This window comes from Diceros bicornis, chromosome 7 (assembly GCF_020826845.1).
Source record: "Diceros bicornis minor isolate mBicDic1 chromosome 7, mDicBic1.mat.cur, whole genome shotgun sequence".
Classification (NCBI taxonomy): Eukaryota; Metazoa; Chordata; class Mammalia; order Perissodactyla; family Rhinocerotidae; genus Diceros; species Diceros bicornis.
In genome coordinates, this window is record NC_080746.1 from 15962089 (window position 1) to 15985521 (window position 23433).

The following is a 23433-nucleotide window of genomic DNA, read 5'->3' on the forward strand; positions in this document are numbered from 1 at the left end:
TGACAGATGTCTCTGGTCAGATTTCCAGTCAGACTTTTCTAACCAAAATTTTATCCTTTGCTGGTTATTCATGTGAACCAAAGTTTCTAGTGACAACTGTTAGGAAATATGAGGCAAGATATATGCTTTCCACAACTGGCTTTTAGAAGCCCCGTTGCATACTCTGAAACAGGAGCTTGGAATTTCACTCATTTCTGGAACTCTGACCAAAGTTTGAGGCAGGTGGCATCACTTCGAGATGCTGGACACTTTCAAAGAGGTTTTGACTTAAGGGCACACACCTTTTATTCTACGGGGAGTTGAAGTAAGTAAATTACAGTACTTTATATGGCAACCTTGAGTTAATTATGAGGTCGTGCCTGATTTATAGACAAAATGCCATAATGAAATCTGGGTCATGATGAGAAGCAGCGTCCAAACTTGAAGTTCAATGGAAGAATTAGAGACTGTGAAGAGAGAGGAACATAGTAAGTTCTACAGGAAAAAAAAACACCTGTTTGATAGGGATCAGACGTCTTTGCAGTACTCAGCTGAATAAAGGAAGCTGCCTTCCTCATTGCCAAGAACCCACTTTACCCAAATGGCCCTGACTGAAGCAGCAAAGAAACAGAATTAACCCAACTTTAGGAGAGTCCTGCTAACCTCAGAGGGTACCAGGGAAACCATGTGTTAAGGCTACTCCAGGACATCTCGTTTGTTGAATCAAACATCCCAGTTCCAACCACAGCCCAACTAGATTTGGCAGCCAGATTTAAGGCCAATATTTGGTCCTTAAATGGCTGGATAACTTTTTTTTCCTTTAAATCACCTTCATCTTTTAGATAAAAGAGTAGGGACCCAAAAGTTTTAAAAAAACAAAATGGCGCTAGAATTCCTTGGGTGGTTTCCCCATCTTTCCTTCTTCATTTCTGGAATTCTCACAGGTCAGTTGCTGACTGAGTGGGCTTCACATATGAACTTCTGCTTCTCAGAGTAAAGAACTTCCCGTGCCCCCAGCTGCCTGCCCTGCACGGGAGGCGTACTTACCTCGGCAGCTCTTGCCGTCCTCCTGCAGGGTCCCCGTCACACAGCTGCACAGAGGCCCATCTACCCGGCTCGTGCAAATCTGCTCACACCCTCCGTTGTCCTCACACCAGTCCAGTCCTAAAAAAGAGCCATTGAGCAAATTAACTGCAGACAGTTCAACTCTTCAACTTGTATCTAAGGGCAAGGCTTTAAAGAGAGGAGAGGAGGAAGGCCCAATGCGGTTGTGAGTGTTTAATAGCCCATGAAAAGATTTCATTATGGAATGGGCCATCTTCTCAAACTGGTGTCCTCAGCACCTCACTCACCAGATTCACAGCACAGATGAAAGACACCCAGGAGTCAGCCCAAGCGTTCAAATCCCATTATTTTAATAATTCATAATGTGTTTTAGGGAACACACATACTTTTTCTCCTAATAGGTCCCACTGAAATGATCTGTTCTTTACGCTCTTTGGTATAATCTGTTGCAATCCTGGAATTTTGTGGGCAAACCTGAAAGACAGAATACCAGAGGGAAGATTTCACACAATTAAGCTGATAACTTATTCTTCACCATGTTTCCACCTCCAAAAGAGGCAGTGGCTCTGGCCTCGAGCACTATCGCTGCACAGATTAATTAGAACCAATGCATTCTTGATCACTGAGCCCATTGAGACTCTGGGCTTCATGTTGAACAGAATTAAATATATTCTCCACACCAGAATTAGATTCAAAAAGGCTCCCTTCCCAGGAATGAAGATTGTTGCACCGCATTGAACAATAGTGTACACAGCAGCATCTGTAAGGAGCTCTGACCATAATTCACATCTGGATTCTGCAAATGTGGCGTAAACTGAAAGCTGGAATGTTACAGGTTAGAGACCAGGTACCAATGCAATGAAATCTTAGGGACATAGCCACACGCGGTGGGGATGTAAGCCTGGCATAGAAGAGATGACTGGTATGTCACCTCATCCCACCAGCGCCTCCAGAGCCTCAGGGTGAGCTGTGGGATAATCTCTGTCTAAAGAACACCTGGATAAAATGTGTCCTGATCCCAGGAGTTTGCTTCTTTGGTGGAGTGGGGCTTGGCCCCTCTGGTCACTTCAGATTCAGGTGGCCTGGCTCCTTGAGACTCTGGTGCAGTGGTTCTTAAATAGGGCCAACTCTGCCCTCCAGGGGACACTTGGCAGTGTCGGGAGACATTTTTGGGCACTGCAGCTGGGGGGTAGGTGCTACCGGCATCTAGTGGGTAGAGGCCAGGGATGCTGCTAAACATCCTACTATGCACAGAACAGACCCACAACAAAGAATGATTTGGTCCAAAGTGCCAAGGATTGAGAAACCCTAGTCTAGTGTTATGCCAAGGACAGATTGACATTTCAGAGATAGAGGAGTATTGGACATCATTCTACCATGTTCTTTGTCTTATTGTCCCACTAAAGACGGCTGCCGCTCCTAAGCATCTGAGGATGATTCCAATTCAGCCACTTCCAGGTGCTCAGAGCCCTAAGAACTCTAAAGAGCCACACAGATCCTGGCATTCATGATGCCCATGTTGAGGAAACTGGGGCCATGAGAAATAAGACTAAGCGTTTAATTTTCACACTCTCACTTACTATTTTACAGGAGTACTTTTCTGAATCGCAGAGTGACACTGCACAGTGAAGATGAACTTCATCATAATCCCCGATGAACTTAAAGACAGTGACGTGAAAGCGACAGGTGAGGGAGACAGCATTCTCCTCGATGCCAATGGTATTATCTTTAATGTTCTGACACCTATTCAGAAAAAATGGAGTCTTTGCTTCACTATTTCGTATAAAATCATCATAAATGGTAAAGATGCCTTTGCATTTGAAAGTGACCTCTGGACCGTGTGGGTTTGTCATTTATTACCACTCCCTTATATTTTCATAGTTTGTTTTAAAAGCATCAAATAGCACCTCAAATTAGTATCCTAACTGCAACTAAAACCAAAATGACCCTAGAGACTGTGCTCAATTTCCCTGCACTTCAGTTTCTCATTCCGCCCCCTCATCATGCTGTGTTTTACTGACATCAATTTAACAAATGCAAGATTAGTCCTTACTTCTTCTGTAGTTTCTTCAGTTAATTATCAGTTTTGGGAGGGGCTCCTGATTCAAACCCTCTTGCGAAATCTTCCCACATGATGAAGTAGGTGGGAGGCGGAGGAGAAGGCGGAGCAGTCAAGACGAGCTCAAGAGTTGTCTGGATGTAGGTGACGGCTGATTCCTCCCCTCCCTCTCCTCCTTGTGGTGCTGAGCCAGCGGCCAACGACAGCCTCGGCCCTCCCTTAGGCACAGATATTTTGCCTCCACTGCTTAGAGTTCCCCAATGCATCACAGTCTCCTATGCCCCAGCGTCTTCTCACGTAATGTTTCCCCAGTGGAAGTCTTTCTGCTCTTCTTCCCATGCATAACTCCTGTTCTCTCTCCAACACCAGTCTGTGGCTCCCCCTCCTTTATAAATATCCCCTACTGCTGTCCCAACCAGGCAGGAACACGTGGCTTTTCCAGGATTTCCCGACAGCATCCGCTGAGCCCTTGGAGGGCAGGAATCAAGTCATAATCCTCACTGTGTCTCCAACACACTGCAGGGCATGTAGTAAGTATTAAAAATCTTTGTTGGGTGAATGAATGAGTGAATGAATGAATTGTGCAACCGTGGCCAAGATTGGTCCATGGGAGCCAAGAAGCTCTTTAAAATGATAAAGATAAAAAGAGTGACTCTTTTCCTTGTTTTCTTCCCCTGGCCCACAGAATTAAATAGCTTAGTGATAAGGAAAATTAAAAACTGAAGTTATCCTTCAGCATTCCCAGACCTATTAAGTTTTGTAATTAGTCTTCAGGCAATAGTCTCTTAAATGCTTTGAAAGAAAAACTTACTTGCCATACTGTTCCTTGTCAGTGTGACTCATTTGAATAATCTAAATTGGTTCAAAGATTCTAAAATGTTCGCAGCCCTCCAATCTTCACACAGACCTTCCCTCTTAACCAGACCACTAACTCCCAGAGAGACAGCCTGAGGTTTAGGTATCAGAAAGACATGGAGCAGAAGGGAGGGTCCTAGGGAGGCAGGGACAGGCTGTCTGAACGCCTGCCTTAGTGTGAGCAGACAAGCCAAGTACTAGAATCCTCTGTCTACTCTCACAGAACAACTGTCCTTTCCTCTCTCTAGGCACATAAGAGAAGTGACTTGCGTGTCCCCAGGCTTTGAGTCACTAATAGACATTGGTGCATCTCTGCCCTGCACATAGCTGGAGAGGGACAGCTGACCCCCCAAAATTCTGAGGTGGACTCACTTTGTTGCTTATTCACTGATGCATTGAGCATCAGGTTTCCCCTAAGTTCACTGGAAAAAACAATAACCGTATCCCTCCAAAACAGGTAAGAAAGACTCAAGAATTAAAATTCTCCCACATGATGAAATTACTTCACACTCAACAACATTTTAATTTGAAGGCCATTATTCAGACTCTGGGGGAAGCTAAGATTTATGAACATGCTCGCTTACTCTCCCTTTCTGGGTTGAGTCTATTAAATACTATTTAAAAAATGCTAAATAACACAGCATCCTTCAAAGGAGGCACCAACCCTATAGCCTGGGTTTGCATTTGTATAGTGGCTCAGACTGTGGCCCTTTCACTTTGGGAAAGGATCATGAGAGAGGAGGGAAGACATAGGGAGAAATGGAGAACTTTGATGTCAATCCCAGCATGTAGGCCTGCAAGACAACTAGTGGTCACCACATCCTTGCCTTTGCCTCTGAGGAGGCTTAAAACCAATTCAGAAAGGCAAATGCCTTAGTGAGGTCTTTGCTGAAAATTCCACAATACACAGCAGCAACCCATGCCACATGCCACGCCTGGACAGTTAGGGAGTCAATGTGACTTGATATCTGGGACGATTCTTCCTCTGCCCCCTGCTAGTAGGGTGGCCTTGGGTGAGCTGTGTACCTAACCTAAGCCTGTTTCATCTGCAAAACAGTGGATATTTATTGTTCGAACCACACCCTTCTTCTTTTGGGGAACCATTCCTTTTCCCCCAACCTTAAAGCTAATTACGGTACACACTATAGTCTCTGACCACCCAGGGGTGGGTGCTGACCCAGGTCAGTGACAGGGTTCAGGATATACTACCTCAAAATCTGGCACCTTGGCATACTGAATATTTTAAGACGAAGGAGTTTCAGAAAATGGCAGACCCAGGAAGGTCCCTCTGACCTTCCCCCAACCCTTCTCCCCTAAAACACGTCATGAAACCCTCTTATGAGAGGTGCCCCCCCATACCTGGAGGAAAGGAGCATGCTTATCTCCAAAGACAAAGGGATGTGGAGAAGAATCCCAACAAACAGGCCTGGCCAAGTGTCCCTCAGGTTACTACACTTACCTCCTACTCTTTGACCTAACATATTTCTCCATGACTGTCCCCTCTTCATTAAACCTGGCATACAATACTCAGGTTTAACCGTTTCTTTGGGTCTTCATTTCCTTACGAAGGCTCTCACGTCACGTAAAACTTATTAAATAAATTTTTACACTTTCCTCCTGTTAATCTTTGCCCGTTTAATTTTCAGACCCAGCCAAGGACCCTAAGAGGGTCCAGGAGAATTTTGTCCTCCCTGACACCAGGCAAGTTAATGTTGCATCCCCTTCAAACAAATGAGAGGCAGATCATCCAAGAAAGGCTAGTCACGTTCCTCCCCAGGGAGGCCCTGAATTGAGTTAGAAGGAAAGCTTGCTTCTCGGTGGTTACAACGCTGTAAGAATGCGGGTCCAGGATTGCCAGCATCTAATGAGATCAGTGAGAGAGACAGACAGAGACAGAGAGACAAGGGACAGAGCAAGGGAGAGGCAGTCTTGACAGCATCTGGCTCCCTGGATCCAATCATCCCTGAAGGCACATCCACTCCTATGATTTGGTTTTGTAATTGTTAAACGCCTTGTTTTTGCATAAGCTAGTTTGAATTGGTCTCTACCACTTCTAATAGAAAGAATTTTAGTTAATATAGTCATCTGCTTTAGGAATTATCATATTGGGGTGATGGAAATGTTCCAAAATTAGATTATGTTGATGACTGTGCTCCTCTTGTAAGTTTACTAAAAATCATTGAACTTTACACTTAAAGCAAGTACATTTTATTGTATATGAATTACATATGCAATAAAACTGTTAAAAAAGAATTATTGTTTAAAAACAGTAAGTGTTTTTAAAAAATAAAGATAATTATCATTATTGTTGTTTGGTCTATATAGTCTTCTTTCCATTCATTCATTCAATAAATTTTGTTGCATAACCACTACGTTTCAGGAAATATACTAGGTGCTAGGCAGATAGTAGTGAGTAAAGTGCTAGGCATAGAGTAGTGAGCAAAAAGAAACTTACTGATTTTATCGGCTATTATTGTAATGCTTTTTAATTTTGATAGATGTCCTATTCACCAATCTTTAGTTATTCTCATTACATTCTTTCATTTGCAGATGGTCCACATTTCTCTCAAATCAAAATTGAAGGTAGGCAGAATAGAATCCCCTCTTTGATCACTTTGAGAATAAAGTATTTTGTAGCTAATGTCACATGGACTTGCGGATCTATCACTAAATTGCTGTGTCTTTAAAAGTTGCCTGATCTCACTAAGCCTCAGCCTTCTCACCTATAAAATGAGGCTTATAATATCTACCTCATGAGCTGTTATGAGAATTAGATAGTTCATGGATGCAAAATGCTGGCCCTCTAGGTAGTCAACAAATATTAGTTCCTATTCCCTTCTCTAAAAAGTAATGCAGACTAATATTATTCTAAAGGCTTCGAGACTGTCCTCTAATAAGAGGCCACCCACCCTTCTTCAATGATGAAGTATCGGAGTTTATCGTTGCTGTCGCGGGTGGGGGTGGCATAGCATTTGTTCAGCGTCAGGATCAAATGTGTGGCATCAGCTCCAACCACAAAGACTCCTACATACAGCACATCTCGGGTCGTCAACACCACTTCACCTTGGCGGTAAGGATGCTTGTAGGAGGCATTTTTGTAGAGCGCCATCTTGGTGGTAAAGCTGCCTTCTTGGGTTGGAACTGTCAGGTTAATGACACTAAAACAGAAAGAATCATGAGGCAGGGAACCCCAAACAATTATCTTTATTCAATTACCTACCATTTTCAAGCTGAAAATACAGATGAAAGGCAAAGCAGAGAGTAGCAAAGTCAAACGCTGCACTGTCCAATATGGTACCTGCTAACCACATGTGGCAATTAAAATTAAAATTAAATTAAAAATTCAATTCCTCAGCACCCCCAGCCACATATCAAGTGCTCGATGGCCACACACAGCTATTGTATTGGATAGTACAGATATAGAACATTTCCATCATTGTAGAAAATTCTATTGAACAGTGCTGGTCTAGGGCATTTAGATTCAGAAAATACGAATTATTTTTTCCCTAGTGCTTCGAAGACAAATGCTAGCAATTTTGATTATGCTAACCTTAACTGTCATGGAAAAGACAAAGCAAAGCGCACAGCCCATGAGATTCTTTACCTCAGCATTGGCTTCACCACAGTGTCTAGGGAGATTTTGATATCCAGCTCATAAGCACACGAAAAATCCACGCTAATTGTCCGGTCCCTGGTGATGACGTTGCCTGTGTGGTTGGCACTTTCGATCCAGACTGTGTTTTTATACATGATATGAGTGCCATTGGACTGCAGAGCAAAGGGAGGTCAGAAATCACTAGATCTGGGAGTGAGTATGTGGCTTGCATTTCAAATCCACAGCCCTGAAAGTGGAGAAATGGCTTCACTCCATACACAACCCAGAGGCCAGTATAAATCAGTATGGAGCTGGCCACAGCATTTACAAAAAAAGGATTATAATAGATGTCAACAGTACCCTTCAGTCTGATAACCGGGAATGCCCACGGAGGGTGACTTCGTGTACCACTGAATTCTAACTACAACCAGCCCCTAGTTGTCTGTGGGAACCCAAGCCGGCGACAGGACGAAGTACTGCCGTCACAAGGTAATAGAAATCTTCTTTTTAAATTCTTGCTTCAAAATCTCTCCTCCACCAAATCTTTTACCAGACATGCCCACATGTGCCAAAATGAACAAATGCAAGTTTCACCTTCTTACTCCTTTCACTAACTGATAAAAGTGTTAATGAACGTGGGTCTCAGGAACAGACAGACAGCAGGAAGGACCAGGGAGAAGAGAAGTAAGATGCTTTGCTAACCTATAAATTGGATAATCTGACACTAAAAGTTGGGACCTTGCTCTATTTCTGCAGCCAAGTGTTAAACGATGTCTGGGACACCCTTACCCCCTGAAATAGCTGAACCCAGCTGTATTTACCTGGAGGAACAACAGAAGCATGAAAGAGGGAACAAAAATTTGTCAATATGCAGGGCAAAGGATGACAGCAGATGGCGCAAACCAAGCAAAGAAGCACGTCACTTACTGTGCTCGTTCAGTTCAATCAACCACTTAGCACCAAATGATCGTTCTCCTTGATGCCTTTCATTTTGTACGTACGTGCCTTGTGCTGTTTTCCAAGGAGGATGTTTCTAAGTAGACTGCCCTGAAGTTGGCTTTAAGGACAATCAACATGCAAACACCCAGAGCTGTCACTACCTCTGCCAGGTGCTCTTCCCGCCCCCGTTTCTCACCTGCACAATGTTTCCACAACTCCCTTTGGTGATGTTGATCTGAAAGGAGATAAAATCTTCCCCCTCGATGCCGGCGCACTGTCTGTCATTGATCCTCACGCCCTCCCTCTCAAAGCCGAGCTGGAAGAGTTTGCACTTGGATATGGACACTTCCATCTGGGACGCCTTGCAGGTCACCTCTGCATGGATAACGTCATGTGAGTCTGTGGGGGAACAGTTATTACGAGAGGCACGTCAGTGGTAGCTGGTCCTGCTGAGGGGCGGCGGCGGGGCACCGCACTGCCGTTGCCTTTGGAAGAGGCTCGTGATCTTTGCACAAAGGCTGCGGCATTTCTCACTAAGCTCTGATCAAGCCAAACGAGGACATGAATTCACTCAAAGCAATAACTGGGGCATTGTAGGGCCTTTTTAAAAAGATGAAAATGCCAATAAAGTGTCTTTTGTCTTTTCTTTAGAAACCCGGGATTTCTCCTGCACTGTGATGGTAGCGACTTTTCCGTAAGCTGCACGCTGCATCTGGCTCACCGGGGCTTGGCTCAAGAACATGCCCCCAGGTGAGAGCAGCACTGGCCGGGCCACCCTAGAGCCCCAGCTGATCCCCAGGCGCTCTTGCTTTTTGACACGGTGACGCACCAATTGACATTTTCTGTGAGTACATAAACACAAGCTAATGAGCACTATAGAAACAGAGAGAAACATTTTTATCTGCTTAGGTGAAGCCCTTGAACAGCATGTCGTCCCCTCCTATGGAGCCTTTTAGCCAATTAGGCTTTCATCCTCTAATGACGGTAAATTTAGCTGAGTTACTTGGTTCAGGCAAGGGCGCAGAACTGGGAGGCAAAGCAGCTCCACTTCCAGCTGACATCACGGGTGCGCTCGGCCAGGCGACAAGGCAAGTCCTATCTTAGGAACAGGACCCGGAGTCCTAGTTGTTTACTGTTTCCTTCAAACATTTCAGTTGTATATTCGCGACTGAAAAGCCATGGGCCAGATAAAGCTGGCTGTCAAGGAGTCTTACAGCACCTGGCACCCTCCACTTGATTCTTTCATGTTTTCGTCCAACCCCCTTACTTCCCTGTGAGTCTAAAAGATCAATTTGGATCTCTCTGATGTTGAACATGGCCTCAGATGGAACTGGCTGACTCTATTCATGTACAAATTTATGTGTTGTAATTTATTGAAGAAAAGGATGTAGCTACGAGGAAACAAGTATTAGCCTACTTTGAAGCGATTGGATTGCTTCCTTGTTCTGCCTAAATGCTCATGAAAGATTCTCTATTTGAGTTTCTAACCTACAGAGTGGGACGTATGAGCTCCAACCCTGGAGCCTTCCTACTCGGCTGCCAGGCCTCTCCCATTGCACCTGTCTGCGCAGGGAAGTGGCAGGTGTCACTCACTGTTTCCATAGGGGGGCGGCTCGATGCAACCGCACAGCTCTCCTCCGTTTTCCAGCTCACAGGTTCGGTTGGGACAGTCTGCCCCCACACAGGGGTCTTCAACCACTCCTGCTAAAAAGGAAAACAAACAGAAACACACACGAATTGATTTTCACACCAGCACACGGAAGCATGTGGTTACACTCTGGACTAGCCACTTTAAAGAAAGTGGTGATGGTCAGACGGCGGCCGCAAAGTAACAGACAGGGCAACCTTCCCGAAAATAATGACAACAGCTAGTCATTGGGCCCCTAATACAGGCCTGGCAATGAGCTTCATGCTTTGGTTACGTTATCTCCTCCAACCCTCACAAATGCTCTGTGAGCTAAGTGTTATAACTCCCATTTCACGACTGAAACCTGCCCAAGGTCACACTCAGACGAAGGTAGGCAGTGATGACGGAAAGCACAGACGCTCTTAACTGCCAGGATACACCATGATTACTGCACTTTCTATGCTGTGCTACAATCACGCGTATTTGTATCTTTATATAAAGAGTAGGGTCCAAACCATTCATCTCTATATTCCCAACACCCAGCCACCTCATAACTGGTGCTCAACAAATATTTGTCAAGAATGAAAATTTTAGGGCCAGTAAGATTCCAGAGAGGTCCCTTAATTAGATTAATGGTACTGTTTTGCCAAAAAGGGTAAAACTCTAAGTAAAATATAAATGTATGTGAAGTATCATCATCATATTATGAACAATATTTCTGTGGCAGAGGAGTCCACACAGATCATTTGCAAGGTCAACACTTTAGTCTGAGAACCACTAATTGAGAGCATCTCCTTTTAGAGACTCACATCCTTATTTAAAGACTCTCTCTCCCCATCCAGATGTAATAAGCCTCCGATTCATCATGGTACACGATGGTTAGTGCTAAAGACACTGTTCAATCACAGCATGAGCCAAGTTAGCTTCAAGAGTTTAATAATGAAACAAATGACCCGAGCTGTCCCACAGCTCCCGATGCCTCTCCTGACCCCTCTGCTAAGGAACTAACTGTACTAGGTTCGAGGTGACAGATGGCTTAGCATCACTCGGTCTTAATTTCTGGAAAGACTGAAAGAAAGCCATCAGCATCGTTTAAATACATTTATTTTTAAAAGGCTTCCTTTTATAAAGAAAATGCGGAGCTTACAGCCCACAGGAAGAAAAACACTCATTTACAAGTCTGGTGGTCCGTCTGCCAATTGGCAAATAAGACACGCCCTTATACAAAGGGAAGCTTTGAGGTTAGAAACAAAAACTGATATTTTTTTCCAAATTCCAGACAATTTTTAAAGTTCAAAACAGTTAGAGTTCTTTAAAGTATTGCTAATTAACACAACGGGGTAAAATATTAAAGTTATCAAACAAAACATTTCTCTTGATTTCCAACAGAGACTAGTAATTTGCTTGTTAAGAGTTTCTGAAATTACTGAATGCATATTTCAATTAACTACATTGTCTTTAGGTTCTGAATTAAGTACATTTCTATTCTTGGTCAGCTTTCGTCTGCAAATTTACCAACAGGCATGCACAGTCTTGGATGGGCCAGCTTTCCCAGTGGTACCTGTCTGCACACGGGGTTGGTAGTGTGTGTCAAGGTACATGCACACATTCTGTGGCCACAATATCATACTGCATCACTGCATTAATGGGACAGAGTGACCATTTATGTATATGGACACACATATATGTGTATGACAAATTTATATGTGTTTATATACATATTTGCTCCATCTATTTGATTAACATAGTAAGAAAATGAACAAATAGAATAATGGATATACACATCAAAATAATTTCCCTACTACAGAAAAAAATACAAGCATCTACTGATCTTTATTTTATCAACTAACTTAATATACATATGATCCCTTTAGAAACCTAATCTCAGCTTCCTTTCAACCCAGACAGATACAGCCGGCTCAATTCCAACTCAGCTTGCCACTTGCCACATGCCTTCCATTTCTGATTTGGGCTGTGACCCATGTTAAAGGAGCTGGCATAGAGCTGAGTTTGGGAACTGAAATCAATCAGAAGTCCCATCCTCTGTCCCTCTACCTCATAAGTCACTAAACTGGTGCTCCTCCCACCCAGAGACCCCTGTCTTCCCAAGGTGGTGTTCCAAATTCCATCACTGGGCCGGAACTACAGGCACATGAGGCACCATTGAAAACGCCCCTCGAGGAATCTCCATTGCAGCTCACAACTCTCAACTCTCCCAGTCTGGAAGCAGAGCCATGGGCAGAGGTGGAGGCCAGCCAGCCAGCCCCAGACAAAGCAATGCTACCCACAAAGCTGTTCTTTTAACTTAGAAAAGAATCTGCAGGAATAAAATAATTCTCTTACAGCAATTCTCCTTCTCAATCCACTCAGTGCTGAGGATCCCGAAGGAGCGACAGGACTCCCCATAGGCAGCCAGGGAGCCACAGAGCTGGAACTTCACGTGGTTGTAGCAGCCATCCAGGTAGCAGGACTCGTAGAAGGGGAGGGGGTCGAGAAGCCCGTAGCAGGGCTGGAAGAAGCCCTTCATGTCTGTGAGCTTCAGGCAGTAGCCGTCGCCCTGCATCTTCTGGATGTGCACGTTGTCACACATGGCTGCGTACTGTGAGAACTGCAGCTCGTTGCAGCTGGGGGCAAGAAGTCCGGTCAGACTAAGTGAAGCAAAGACAGCCATCCAAGATGTCCAGTGGAAGGGAAGACCACGTCTGATACCTCTTTGGCTAACCCAGAAGTTAGTGTGCTCTGCTGATTCCAACACTAATTGACTATGTGACCTTAGGAAAGTTAGGCAATTTCTATGTTAATATCACTGGGACAAGTGATGGTAAAACAAAATAATGGACTGGTAGCCCATGTGTCAGATGAAAGGTAGATATTGATATAATAACCATTAACCTTTGATATAATTGACTGATATAATTGATACAGTAACCATTAGCAGGTATTAATAAAATAACCAATAACAATAATAATAATGGTTACTATTATTATTAATCAATAATGATAGCAATGACAGTTGGTAGAACTGAAGAATCAAAACGAAGTCCAGAAGCTTCTAAACCAGTTCCAGTTTAGCTATCAGAGACCAAAAGCAGAGCCTTCACAAGAAAAGTGGTGTCAGGCTGAAATCGTTTATGAAAGAAGGAAGAAAGGAAAGGAGAGGAGGCTCAGACAGAATCATAATTCCTCAGGAGGAACTGAACCTTGCTCCTCTTTGGAAGCCCCAGAATAGCTTAAATGTCCCAAGTTGTCATTTTTCTAACTGTGGGCCCAATAAGTGACATTTTAGAGAAAGCATTCAATTAGAAATTCTGGAATTTAATCCTGGCTGTGCCACTTACAGAGCCTCCTCATGTAAATCATTCTGCTCTAGCCTCCATTTCACCTAGAAAAGGAAGAGATGGGACTAGACGTTGCCCAAGGTTCTCTCAGCTCTGGGTCCCATAATTCACAGGAGAGTCTAATTTATGATACATTATTCAGTTTACACCTGCAGAAGGGTCAAAGAGGGTTTGGGGCTTCATTTCCACATCTGGGTATTTAGCTGATGTCTGGCATGTTCATGCATAAGGAGAGATTGAGCAAAGAAATGCCAGGAAAGAGAAGCATTTCTATCGATCCAGAAAGGTATTACTGTAATTCCGCAGCCCGGAGGGGCCCTAAATTAAACACGTTTGGAATAACTTGTTTAGCTCATTCTGTCTCAGCTGGCCAGAGAGGGGCCTGATAATAACTTTGGTGACTTCTATTTAAAAAGGCTTTCCTGATTGCCACCAACTTCGACCTTTCCAACTACAACCAAGCCTTCTGGTAAGAGTCATGGACACACAATTAGACCCAGCACTGGGGAGCAAGGGATAGCCCTCTTTTACTGAGTTGATTCAGAATCCCACCCCAGCAGGGGGACCCAGGTTCCAACTGGGCAGCCGGCCAAGGCTTCAGAGTTCTAATCCTGGGCACACTCTTCTGTTTAGCTGAGGGCTGGATGACGTGAAAATTTAGAGTCCGATCATCTAAGCCCAGTTCCTTCCTCTGCCACTCAAGAAATTACTGAAGCCTCTGATGTGCCTATTTGTATCACGAAAACTCCAAAAGCTCAGCTCTTTGTAGGAGAGGTAGGGCGATGCTATGGAAAGTGCATTCCTCATTGACACCTCCCATGGAAGTGAGAGGATTTGGGCCCCTGAGTCTAATGGCTCGTCTCACCTAGTCCAGTGACTAGAACTCTCACCTCCTCTGCATGCCATTGGTTTTCCAGCTCTGGGCCAGCACCACGCTGCTCACCACCGGCTTCCCCCGCAAGGTCACATAATCATCAGTTAAGTCCCCATTGAAGTTGCCACAGAGGCCGCACACTTTGTTCTGTAGCCTCTCACTGATGCTGATTTTTATGACATTGAAACCATTGTAGTAGATCTGGATGTCAGGGCTGGTGTCAATCACCAGGAACCCCTCACTGCTGTAGATTTTGGTTGCCAAACCAGTTATAAATGGAACATTCACTTGTGTGCCATTCACCTATTGGAGGAAAAAAAAAAGGTAAATTATCCTTAGATCAGGAGTTGGCAACTTTTATTGTGAAGGGTGAGAGTAAATATTTTAGGTTTTGCAGGCCATATGATCCCTATCCCTACTCAACTCTGCCCTGTGGCAGGAAAGCAATCACAGACCATATGAAACGAAATGAGTGAGGCTGTGTTCCAATAAAGGTTTATTTACAAAAACAGGCAGCAAGTAGGTAGACTTGGCTGAATTCCAAAGTTTGTTGACCCCTGCCCTAGAGTTTAAGGGCACTCACTCATCTTACTGTCCACAGTTCCCCCAAAGAAGCAAAATCTGGAGGCAGAGAGATAAGAAAATGTTAGAAAAGTATAACCCACTCCAAATGGCTGGATTTGTGTATAAAACTTTCCCCAGTATGAACCAATTAGAGAAAATGAAATTTCAATTCTGCTCTAAGGAGAGTTTATCATGGTTAAAATGAATCTGGGGATCATTGCCATGTTTATTGTTTTCTCGTTTATAATGTACAAACAGGAGGTCCTCCTACAGAGGTCCTATAGGCACAGTATTTTCTGTATTTGTCATTTTCCTGCTTTATAACAGTTTCTTTTCTTAGCCCTTAGGACAGAACATAATATGCTTTTCCTGTACTTACAGAATAAATTGGGATTTTTCCCCTCAGGTTATTAGTAACTTATGTTTCTTAAAAAAAGCAGAAGCCTTTTTAAAATTATGATTCTTTATTTTGGCTAGCTTGGGGTATTTTATTCAGCAACGATCTCAGTTTTGCTCTCTGAGGTGGTCATTTTTACTTTCTAGCACCTGTATTCGGGACAATGCAGTTGTGTCTATGTGGGCCAATTTGCAAAAGGAATTGCAGTGTCAAAAACAGTAGCAGCTTTCAGTGAAGTTAAAAGCCAGTATTAAAATCCAGGCTCATCCTTTTAAGCTTGCAAAATACCTCCAGTCTTTTGCCTGACACTGAATACTAAGCTATTTGATGACTCCTCAAATAAAAATACACTCAATGCGTGATTATCTGAGCCAATGGTGGAAAGCAGATACACAGAATAACACTCAACTCCAAAAAATGTTAATATGCATATCCTGGCCCTCTACCTGTCCCTCCCTAGCTGTAGTCACAGCACTGGGGCCTGGCTCCATCTTTCAGGTCTACCTGCTGTGTGCAGCCTGGTTTAGCTGAGATGCTGGGGGTCACCGTCAATAGTTCATCAGAGCAGATTATCTTCATAAATGGAAAGGGTGGGAGGAATCCAAGTTGAAGAGCCATATTAGTTATGGAGGTGGGTTGGACATTCACATTTACTTATATACATGTCTAAGATTCACAAGAAACCAGGTAGCTGACTTAAGGCAGAGCCAACCAAAGAGAAATTCACCTTATTCAGCCTCCCATTTTCTTTTACTTGGTATGTCATCATGGGGCCCTCTGACAGTGGGGGATGTTCCATCAGGTTTTTATTTAGGGAGTTGTTTTTATAGGCAAATGCTTGCCTTCTCTCAGCTTCTAGAAAGGATGGCAGAGATGAAAGAGTGGTACAGGTGGGCAGAGCCAAGAATAATTTTAAAGGCTTTTCAAAAGAAACGAGGGGCCAGCCCAGTGGCCTAGTGGTTAGGTTTGGCACACCCTGCATCGCAGCCCCGGTTTGATTCCCGGGTGCAGACCTACACCACTCATCCTGGGTCATGCCGTGGGGGCAAGCTACATACAAAATAGAGGAAGATTGGCACAGATGTTAGCTCAGGGAGAATCTTCCTCAGCAAAAACACACAAAACGAGATGCTTTTTGGAAATTAATCCAGAGTAAAAGCTGACTTATCTACCATTTTATCGCCTGAAGCTTTATTGGCACCCATGGCATTATTATGGCCCTGCGATATTATACCTTGGCCTTTGGAATCCTCAGCGAAGGACTAAATGGGGCCCAGCCTTAGCTTGTAGAATCCTTATACTTTTATTCTTTAAAATCTGGTCATCTGTATCTGGCATATATGAAGCAACAACCCCTGATCCTCAAACTTGGTTATCTGAGAAAACCACAACGCCCCCTAGTCAAGCCCTTGTCTGCCGCCCGTTTCTTAAGAATCAACGAAAGGCTTGTCACCTTGACAGTGTTCCGGTCGGTGATGAGAATCTGCTCCTCGTTAATGTAGAAATAGACGGGCGAGATGATGGTGAGGTTGGGCGACGACCACTTGTCGAAGTTGATGATGAGCTGGAAGGAGATGTCCGGCAGCTTCTGGCAGATGGTGGAGAGCACGAAGGCGCAGTTGGCCGGGAAGCGGAGGAAGGCGCCGTCGAAGGTGCGGAAGACGCCGCCGCCGGCCGCCAGGCAGTAGGAGGTCTTGGTGCTGAAGCAGCCGCGCACCCCGTTGCGCAGCGCGCACTCCTCGTCGGACTTGCACTGGCGCGGGTCGCACTGGATCAGGTTGCGCCGGAAACAGCGGCAGCGCCGCGTACAGTCGCTGTTCCAGAACAGCTGCTTGGGCTGGAAGAGAGGCGCCGTGGGCATTAATCTCAGGCTATGGTCGGGACTGGGGGCCCCAAAGCGCAGTCCATCAGGACCCTGTACCCGGCTGGGCTAGCCTATCTATAATGGGGCTGGAATTTGCAACAGAGAGCAGTAGGGAGGCAGCTTCATTTCAAACGTTACCTCAGTTCCTTGTAACTCAGATGCCAAACAATATGCAATTTAGTCTTTATTGGTTTCAATCAAGAGCTTGGGCATCTTTATGGCTGAATTATAGAACTAATCACAGCCAACCTGAGTGTGCAGCTGTTAGAGGAACTAGGTGAAGAGGAAGAATATTTGGTAGAAAATTATTCTAAGTAGTACCTGCTCCACGTCAAGGATGAAATTTAAATTCACTCAAGAATGATAAAATGGGCCCTTCAAATCTTAAATAGGTTAAAAGAAAATGATAACCAACCTTATGATGATGAACTACTTCAACATTTCACAATACTCACCGTTCCAAACTTTTTCCTGTATCTAGTCTACATCTAATTTACCTCTGTTGCAAGTACCTCCATTTCTGTGTCCTGAAGTGAGAGATCTAGAGAACAGCCTGGTCCTGTGGAAGGAAAGCTTTAGGATCAGGCCACCTGGGTTTCAATCCCAGCCCTGCCACCCTGCAGTGCGCCTCCTCGAGGAGCACTGCTGACCTCCCAGGGTGTTGGTTTGCTCATCTCTAAATTGGAGATGATAATAATGTCTTGCAGGGCAGTTGTGAAGACTAAATTAAACAAGATGTATACAGCACATTTCCTGGCATAGAGTAGGCAGTCAATAAATAGTAACTGCTTTATTACAGGAGAAGAACTCCTTATCCTCTTTCACATGGTGAGGAATTGTATAAAGTTATATAAAATACCTACTACAAAGTATATCCCCAATTGGTGGCAGCCATTATTTTCTACTTCCCCAAACAAGCAACCATCTATAGACATAGCTTTACTTGGTGGAATTGAGCTCTTGGTCTTGCACTTGTCCTAGACTAAGAATTCCAGGGAACTGTTGAAAATTGGTCATGATTGGCCAAGTGGGATGTGGCCCTGACAAGTAGACTACGTCACAGAGATGTGCCCACTCAGTGCACTAATTCAGTTTACCCAAACAGTGCTATCCAGAGATGTTTTAATGGCACAAAAAGACCTATGCTTCTGTCTGATCACTGTTGTCTGCTTTAACTATAAATTTATCAAAACACTGGAGATCAAGTACAGATATGACTTAGATTCAAGGGTAAATAGACACAGGGCGAGATCTCCCAGGAAAAGTTTTCTCAATCCAGTGCACTTCAAGATGCCGCTGCTCATTCTTTCATCCTCAAAGTAGAGTAGTTCCTGGAACCGGAGTCTTCCCTCCTTCCAGACCTGTAAAATATTCTGGGGGCCAGCAGCCTCACAAATTGACTTCATTTCTCTTATCAGATTTGCAGAATAATTGAGCAGATGGTCTGGCTTCTCTCTGATAAGAAGTCAGACATTACATGGGTGGAAAGAGAAACATAACCTGATGTATGTGGATATGATCAAGGATAAATAACTCACCCCCCAGGAGAACTTGATCATGCAACTAGCAGCACAGTAAAGTGACTGGCCCCTATACTGCTTTCTTTACCTTAATTAGACCTGACAGTGACAGCTGGGTGATTACTCTACATGCTAATGGCTAGATGTGTTCTCTCTTTATTTCCGAAGAAATTTGTTGTATCAACAAGCCCCTAAGCTTGTTTAAATTGTGGCAAGTAGATGTGAATTATTTCTTCTGTGAGTTTGCTACTTCCCAGACATAAGTTGTTGTCAAAACAGCTGATGCAAAGCAGATAATAATGTTTATAATACTAATAGCTGCCAAGAGCTGAACCATCCCTTTCCTGAGAGTTCCAAGGGCTTTCACATGCATAATTTCATTAACACGCCTGGATTTTTTATTTACAAAACACTTCTCAAGAGAATAACAACAACAACAAAATAGCTAGATGCTAGGTATTAGGTATTTGGTGCTGGGTAGTAGGTGCTAGGTACTAGGCAAGGTACTTGGCATAGATTATATACATAACAACAGTACCGAGTTGGTATTATTAGTCACATTTCATAGATAGGGCGACTTAAGCTCAGAGAAATGAGGCAGTTTGCTCAATGTCGCACTACTGGCAGTGGTTCAGCTAGGATCAAACCCAAGTGTCATTCCACTATGCCACAGATACTCGGGAGCCCTACTGAGGGGTACATGACCCACTTGACAGATGGATACATGTCAGGAAGTCTCTGGAGAGGCGAGCAGAGATTAAAAGAGTGCTTTTCAGTTTTGAGCCTGGTCATCTCTTCTCCCAGTTTGTAAGAAAATGGAATTTATTATTTTCTCCCACATGTTCTGCCTTTTCCTTTAAAATAATCAATATTTTTAAGAGCTAACTTCAAAACCCACCTCTCCCAGGAAGTCTTCTTTGATTAGTTGTACTATTTCACTCTACTTCTCTCCATCTTTATAATATAAACATTTAGATAAATTTCCCACTGAAAATGAGATTGAGGGTAACTTCGACATTCATTTCTTTTATTTATTCTCAAAGTAAAGTCAACTTAGTTGTTCTTGAACAAGAACAATGCATCTTTACAAAAAGGAGACATTATTTATTTTATGCCTAGTTTATTTCCAGTTCAGACATTTCAATTCGTTTTTTTTTTAATGCTGCTATTCTTTTTCATTTTAAAATTGATTAATTCTGTAGGGTATTATTTTTCACTGTTGATACGTTATTTTGTAATTGTTCTCTTGTTCTTTAAAGTGCATTTTTTTCTCTTCTGAATAGATTTTTAAGTTCCTTAAGGCAAGGAACATGCTTTATCATTCCTAACAATACCACTAGTACAGTGATCTGCAAATAGCAGATACTTGATATTTGCGACTGTCCACTCGCCAATAGTAAGGTGTTGATGTCATTTAAACAGAGAATGGGCTTGAGGCAGAACCATGGGCTAAATACCTTCTCCAGGCAAGACCTTTTCTAGCTTAGCATTATGGCACATAAAGAAAGACTACAGAGTACAAAAAGTAAATGATTCCATGAGCTAATATGTTTTACTGAGGAACATCTATGAAGGGCATCGTCATCAGCTCTATGTTAAGTCCCCATAGAGAGAGAAGCAGAGGGCAGGATGTGGGGACACAGTATTAAGCAGTCCAGACAGAATTCTCTGGGGATGGCACCAGAGTGATGAATGGCACATGCTGAGATGGTAGCCTTCGATCGCTCTCATGGAGCTTCAATAGCCATAAGAGGGAAGGCCATTCCTCCCAGCCTCAAGCCCCATATTTTCTAGTTAAAAATGTCCTTAGCTAAGACAGCTACAAATGTCAGATTCACAGCCACCATATTTCTAAACTACAGCCCCACCAGAAGCTTTTGAACTAAGATTTACAGGAGAGGAAGTCAGAAGGAACTTGAGAAAGGCTTGACGGAGAGAGAAACACAAATGCTAGTGAGGAGGTGGGGCGAGCGCCGGAGGAGGGAGAAGTGGGGAGAGTGAGGCCCAAATGGGTTTCCAAATCTGATGCTCAGTGAGCAGGAGCCTCACCCGACCTGTTCTTAACCTTTTTGCCACTGTCCCGCCTCCCTGCAAATAGGCACCACAATCTTCACAATGATATGGGAAGACTGGTCCACTGTGACCACCCTCTTGGAGTCAGAAAACTGATGATTGGCAAGGAAGAAGAGGCAGGGCTGGGCTCCCCTACCTCGTAGTATTTGCCGTCTGAGTAGCAGCCGCAGTTGTGGGGCAGGATGCAGCTCTTGCCGTTGAGGACGTAGCCAGGGTCGCACTGACAGCCCTCCACACAGTAGTGGTTACAGTCACTCTTCAGGCGGATGGCTGCACAGCGGGGCTGGCAGACGCTCACACAGCTCTCATAGTGGCTGTTCGGAGGGCAGCTGACGGCTGGAACAGAAGGCACAAGTCAAGACGCGTACAATCACAAGGACTGTAAATGGTTTTCAAGATGAAGGGTGTGGGGGGAGTGAGCTTTGCCACTCTTCTTCGTTACTACCCTCTCTGCATATGGAAAGCCTCGATCTGACTTACTGCAGCTTAAACAATGGACCAAAGAGCAGATGGAGGTAACCGGAGGTTCCTCACATCATCTTTGTCCTCTCCTCAGCCTGGTTTTTTAGGTCCTCTATAATCTGCTACCTTAAACCCACCTCCCGATATGCATCTTGATTTCAGTTAGGCCATTTGATGACCTCCTGGGGCCCCCAACACTCCTTCCTGACGTTAGGTCCTTCCTCATGCTGACCTCTCTTAGATATGCCCTTCTTCATCCTCTCAGCCTGTCCAAATTCTCCATTCTTCAAGTCCCAGGTGGAGTCCCGTCTTATACATAACGCTCCCCACTCTTATACCAATACCAACTCACCTTCGCCTCAGAATCTTTCTCTAAACCAGTAGTTTATAAATTGTAGGCCCCTGAGCCCCTTGATTTCTGAGAAGGCAAATGTGCACTCTGTGTGTGTGTGTGTGTGTGTGTGTGTGTGTGTGTGTGTGGAGACTGACCCATGTCAACTATGTTCAATGGTTTTCAGGTGCATGCAGATGCTTTGATGGAAGGCAGTTAGGGTCCTGGTGAAGAGTGTAGGCCCTGGAGCCAGTCACTTAGCCTCTCTGGGCCTCAGCTCCTTGTCTGTACAGTGCAGATCCCCACAGCACCCACTTCATGGCTTGTTGCGAGGGATTCAGTGAGTTTGTGTGCTTAGCACATAAGTGTTCAGTAAGTGTTAGCCAATCATTAACAATAGGTTTGCTTAAAAGTTTTATATAAACTATGATTTTAATCAATATAAACAAAGAGCACAACTACTGTTATATGAGAATTTCTACTCTATGCCATTTAGCCTTAAATTATTGTTTTTGCACTGCTGCATGGTGTGTGTATTTTATGTGTTTGTGATGCTGCTGCAGTGAGCATCCTTGTACATACACGTTTGCCCTCATAAATGAATCTGTACAATAAATTCCTGGAAGTGGAATTGCTGGGTCAAAGGGTATACACATTTAAATTTTTGATAGATGCAACTGAATTGCCGTCTAAAGAGGCTGTGCCAGTTTATCCTCCTACCAGGGCTATATGAGGTTTATTTTCCCACATCCTTGCTGATTGTTTATCACCAACTCTCTGATCCTTGGAAATATGAAAGGTTACGTGCTATATCTATAGAGGACTACTATCCATAATATATAGAGAACTAAAACTGAACAACAAAAAAAGAACCTGATTCAAAATGGGCAAAGAACTTGACTATACATTTCTCCAAAGAAGATATAGGAATGGACAAGAAGAACATGAAAGTATGCTCAACATCACTCATCCTCAAGGAAATCAAAGCTACAAGGTGATAGCACCTCATACTCATCAGGATGGCTACTGTCCAAAAAGAAGAACAGAAAATGACAAGTGTTGGCAAAGATGTGGAGAAATTGGAACCCTCTTGCACGGTTGGTGGGAATGTAAAATGGTATGGCTGCTGCAGAAAACAATATGGCTCTTCTTCTCAATTATTAAAAATAGAATTACCGTATGATCCAGCAATTCCACTTCTGAGTTTATACTCAACAGATTTGAAAGAAGTATCTCAAAGAGATATTTATATACCCATGTTCATAGCAGCATTATTCATAATAGCTAAAACGTGGAAGCAACTGAAGTGTCCATCAGTGGATGAATGGATAAGCAAGATGCAGTACATACATACAATGGAATATTATTCAGCCTTAAAAAGGAAGGAAATTCTGCAATATACTACAACATGGATGAACCTTGAGGACATTATACTAAGTGAAATAAGCCACCCACAAAAAGACAAATACTGTATGATTCCACTTACATAAGGTATCTAAAGTAGTCAAGTTCATAGAGACAAAAGTAGAAAGGCAGTTGCCGGGGGCTGGGGGGAAGGGAGAATGGGGAGTTCTTGTTTAATGGGTATAGATTTTCAGTTTTTCAAGATGAAAAGATTTCTGGAGATGGATAGGGGTGGTGGTTGCACAACAATATGAAGGTACTTAATGCCACTGAACTGTACACTTATAAATGGTTAAGATAGGGGCTGGCCCTGTGGCGCAGTGGTTAAGTTCGTGCACTCTGCTTTGGCAGCCCAGGGTTCACAGGTTTGGATCCTGGGCACGGACCTATGCACCGCTTATCAAGCCATGCTGCGGTAGGCGTCCCACATATAAAGTAGAGGAAAATGGGCACAGATGTTAGCCCGGGGCCAATCATACTCAGCAAA

The 23433-nt window shown here is 43.8% G+C and overlaps 1 protein-coding gene across 1 annotated transcript in view; it reads right to left on the minus strand.

The window, feature by feature from the left end:
- Positions 1-345: 345 nt before the first annotated feature.
- TECTA (tectorin alpha) overlaps positions 346-23433 on the minus strand; it is a 67440-nt gene continuing 44352 nt past the window's right edge. The window contains 12 exon segments of the mRNA XM_058544992.1: positions 346-446; positions 1027-1143; positions 1431-1518; positions 2625-2787; positions 6868-7116; positions 7563-7726; positions 8689-8891; positions 10086-10196; positions 12463-12767; positions 14342-14634; positions 16746-17129; positions 20886-21085. Of these exon segments, the coding sequence (XP_058400975.1) occupies positions 346-446; positions 1027-1143; positions 1431-1518; positions 2625-2787; positions 6868-7116; positions 7563-7726; positions 8689-8891; positions 10086-10196; positions 12463-12767; positions 14342-14634; positions 16746-17129; positions 20886-21085 (2378 nt within the window).